The following is a 4,760-nucleotide window of genomic DNA, read 5'->3' as shown; positions in this document are numbered from 1 at the left end:
CATATTATAAATTCAATACAATTCCAACCAAATTTTCATACTGATTTTGTGCAAACTAATTTAAAAAATTTTTGTATAGAAACAAAGGTCCAAGAATAGCTGAGACACCTATAAAGAAAACTAGAGTCTTTTCATCTCAGATATCAAAACATATTTAGATGACTATTATAATAAGATCGTTAATCAGTGTGGTATCTCAATGGAATAGAAAGACCAAACACAGATTCCCACATTAATAGATCTTTAATACATGATGGACTATTCAACAAACAGTATGGAAAACAAGTGATTTCTATATGTATAAAATACAATCTCAACACTTCATATCAAACAAAAATCAACTCCACATGGATTGAAGACATAAATGTGGAAAAGCAAAAGTTTAAGACTTCTAAACTATATATACGTACGTGTGTGTGTGTGTGTGTGTGTGTGTGTGTGTGTGTGTGTGTGTGTGAATAACTGGGTAGGAAAATATAAAATAGAAGATCAAAAAGCACAAAATAGATTGAAAAATTCAACTACCTTAAAATATCATAGCCAAATAACATTCAAAAGAACTCCATCTTATTAGTAATCAGTATGAGATCTTACTAAATTTATACAAGTTAAATTGGCAGATATTTCAAGCCTTACAAGAAATACTAAATGTTGAAATGATGTGCAACAGGAACCCTTACTCATTACTGTTACATAATGTGCATTATGTAAAAAAGTCGACTATGTACAAATCTCATGGATTAACCACACCCACTCTGGAAAAATTCTTACTCATGTCATAGAGGTGTGCATAAGAACAATCTCAGAAACACTGTTCATATTGGCAAAGACATAATAAAGTGTCCATAGGCGGGAGAAATGGATAAATTACGGTATGTTCAGAGCAGTGTGGCATATTCATAACCAGTTACTTGGATTAGATAGATCTCTCTCACATTCCAGGGAGTGTGGCAAGATAGTACATACCATATACCGTTTATGTAAGTTAAAATATACACAAAATGAAACAGTATACATATTGTTTATAGATATACACACAGGTTGTAAACTCTAAAAATAAAATGGGGAGGGATTCACAAGAAGCTTTTCGGCATAGTAGAATATTCTGTTTTTTTAAAGCTAGACAGTAATTTACAGTTACTGCTCATATTATTATTTATATTTTGTTGGATGTATGAAATATTTCATAACTTTTTAAAGAGTTGTTCACAACTCTTCACTGGCAATTTCCCTTATCGCACTGAGAAGATTATCTTACTGGGGGCGGCGAGTAGCCCACAGTGCAGCACTGCATGCATTAAAGACCCCGATAACCTAGTGAGACATTTGCTACAAGATTAAAATAAAAGCTCATGTTGTTACAAACTCTCACAAACATAAGGGATGCCAGTCTATAAAAGAGATCAAAATGGAGCTGCTGAGTTGAAGAGAGAAGAGGAGGTCTGCTTAGAAGTAATATAAAACTTTAAGGGAAGCAAAAGGTTAGTTTAACTTAAAATCCAGAAAACCTGGTAGAAATCACATATGTAGGCATTCTGCTACTAAAATATTTCTTAACGATTATAAATACTAACCAACTATTTCTTACCTACAGTTGCGTTCTTATTTACATATTGAGAGAGCAGATCTTCATCAGCTTGGTCATGCTTTTCATTAGGAGCAAAGTCTTTCTTAGAAAGGCTGCTGTTCTTTTTTAAAAGGGCTGTTTTACTTTCAGGTTGATCGGAAACTGGAATTTCCACTGGCTGGTAGTTAGCATGGACATATGGCTCTTCAGGAAGCATATAACCTTTACTAAAACACTCTAGCAACCATTTTGCTCCCACTACGTGAGGCCTATGAAAATAATACATAGTTATATATTAGTTTAAACTATAAAGACCATCATCCCACTTGCCATGCAGTTTCCATGGACATGCAATTTTAAGAAAAATCATTACAGAGTAGAAATTGCTTTGAATTAAAAACCAACAAAACCTGTGGGCTGATTTATCCCAAAACTGCTTCAATTCATCATCATAATCTCCCACAATAACATGAGTTACATCTTCATTGAGCTGATTAAAACGAACTCCACCTCCACTGTTAATAAGCCTTCTCAGTTTATCTAGTTTTCTGCCACTGAAACCACAAAGATATATCTGTGAAGAAAGAAAATGTTTACTTTAGACTAAGGCATGTAAGATGGTTTATTTCTCAATAGAAACATATATATTAAAACTAAATATAAAAACCTATTGTAAGACAATTCTTGTGTACATTTTAAAATATATTAAAGAGTATTTTCTGAAATTTTAATATTTTAATAATTCTTAAATTTTGATTTTTATCACTTCTTCATAATCCCATAGCATTATCATCCTTCACAGTAGACACTTGGTAAGTATTTTGAAGCTTTATATAAAGGCCAGAATTCAATTATCTTCTAAATATTAGTGTACTGCAATTTCAAAAATACAGGTAGCTTCTTCAATTGTGAATATTTTACTATTCATAAATTTTAAAATAATTATAGAAACAAATTGGAGTTAAGTCTGAATTCAGAAAATCCAGGTTTAAATTTTAGTTCAGCTGTCAATGATTAACCACGTGACCATGGCAAGCTACTTAGGCTCTTTAAATCAACTTCCTTACCTATAAATTGAGATCTTTTCAGTTAATTAAACAAAAAAATTTAAGGCAAAGAGATAAGTACAATGCTTTGCGAATACTTATGCAATAATTTATTTTTAACTATATGTGTATATATTAAACTAATTTAATCAGTGTAAGTCTTTTTCAATTCAATTTTACATGTCTTTTAAAAAATTTCTTAAGAATGACCTATCTACTCCTAACTAGATTTATACCTCAAACTAAATAACGTCCATTAGAGTATATTTTAACAAAAATTAAAAATCATACATTTCCTGTAAGTAAAGAATAATGAAGTCATATCTAGAATTAGTAGAGATTGAGGAAAAAAAGATTACATAAGACACTTTGTTTTCTGCCAGTAAGTTGATAAGTTTTAAAAATATAGAAGGGTAAGGTAATTTGCCCAGTTTCCTTTCTTAACAATAAAATGGGTTAAATCTTTGCTACTCTTTGAGAATTAACGCATAGCCTATTCATTCTACAAGTAGGAATACATTAAGTAAGTATTCAGCTCTAGGAGATCTACAGCATATGTTTCCATCGAGGCATTTTTAAGATAGTTATTCATACACTAAAAATTTAAATAGCCCAAGATATATTAAACAGAGCAGTGGGTCTAATAGTTGGTTAGAAATACAAGCCTTGTAGTTGATGGCTGGCTACGTAAGGTCCGTGACTCTGAACAAAAATTTTAATCCTCTAAGTCTCAGCTTCAGGAAAACACCCATTTTAGTTATTTGTGGGAATTAAATGAGATTATATACAACATATTAATAATATATGTGAAATGATTAACATAGTGTAGCATACTATGATAGCTATAAATAAAAGTTTAGAAACTAAGTGATCTCAAAACACATTATGTAGAAAGTTTAATGTAGTTAAAAGGGTTCAGAGAAGAGTGGAAAACTGATAAGAACTTTGAAGGATGACAGATAAAGTTACATCCCAGGTAGATGGACCCTGACAGCTAAAGGATGGACATGACCTAATAAGTGTATCTACTTAGTTAGTGTGCAGGGTTTAGGTAGATAAAAGGAGCAAGCCCAATTCTGAAAGGGCCTTCAAAGTCAGACTAGGAAGTATTTATTGTATGTTGTAACTTATTACAATCATTACATAATAAAGACATACCCGACAACCATCTAATAAATCTTCAGGTGCTTGAAATGCACTGACATCCAGATTTTCTAGATTTTCAAGTGTAGACTCCACTTTGCTATTAAGAATTGAATTACATATTGATTCATTTACGCAACTTGCATTAATGTTGGAAATATGGCTGACATCCGAAAGAGTACGACCTACATATTAAACAAAGATGTATAAATTTATGATAAAATAACTGTGATTACATATTTTCTTACAGATTAATTTTTTTTATACACATAGGGCTATGAATAATTTTCAAAGTAAGATTCAAGTGTTTTTACTAAAATCTTGGTGGCAAAGTATGAAAGAGAAAATAAAACTAATTAAGGTTCATACCTTATTTAAATAAAAATATATTTATTTGTTTCCAATAAAAATCTGAAGTTTCTGGCTGTAAGGTCCAGGAAGCTTACATTTGAAAAAAATTTATAAATATTGGTTAAATTGCCAACATGGCACCTAAAAATAGAAAGGGTTTTAAATTTTATACAAACAGATGATCTACTACAATTGCAGCAAACTAATAAAGACTAATAATATTTGCCTATCAGTCTAGTTTTAAAAATTAAGTTTTTATTTTAAGTCTTTATCTGTTAGTATTCCTTCTTTAATCACCTTCTGCATTATGTCAGGGTATGAAAGAATGTATGCATTCATTATAAAAAGATATATCAGGAATTCTGGACTATTTTTCATACAATTTGGTTATTTTATTACATAACTATGCCTGGAAGCACTGTAAGAAAAGACAGAATTCCCTACTATATCTCATTGATCCTATTAACAAATCAATTCTTACATAGAAAACTGACTGTTTACTTTAATCCGAATGAGACTAACCATCAGTTGTGTTGATCTGACCAGTAGGAGTTGACGTATCAGGCACAGTCTTTGTTTCCAGGATAGGCTCTGTCCTATACATGGATTCATCTTGACAAAAACCTTTCTCAACACTGTCAAAAAACCACTGC

General features: G+C 31.1%; 1 protein-coding gene across 1 annotated transcript in view; it reads right to left on the bottom strand.

The window, feature by feature from the left end:
* TOPBP1 (DNA topoisomerase II binding protein 1) overlaps positions 1-4,760 on the bottom strand; it is a 57,316-nt gene that overhangs the window by 43,626 nt on the left and 8,930 nt on the right. The window contains exons 7-9 of the mRNA XM_023527480.1: positions 3,772-3,941; positions 1,978-2,141; positions 1,589-1,836 (exon numbers count right to left, since the gene is read on the bottom strand). Coding sequence (XP_023383248.1) covers positions 1,589-1,836; positions 1,978-2,141; positions 3,772-3,941 — 582 coding nt within the window. The remainder of the gene's footprint in view (positions 1-1,588; positions 1,837-1,977; positions 2,142-3,771; positions 3,942-4,760) is intronic.

Source organism: Pteropus vampyrus, unplaced genomic scaffold (assembly GCF_000151845.1).
Source record: "Pteropus vampyrus isolate Shadow unplaced genomic scaffold, Pvam_2.0 Scaffold1, whole genome shotgun sequence".
Taxonomy (NCBI): Eukaryota; Metazoa; Chordata; class Mammalia; order Chiroptera; family Pteropodidae; genus Pteropus; species Pteropus vampyrus.
The sequence above is the reverse complement of the archived record's forward strand: the minus strand, read 5'-3'. Positions and strand labels throughout refer to the sequence as shown.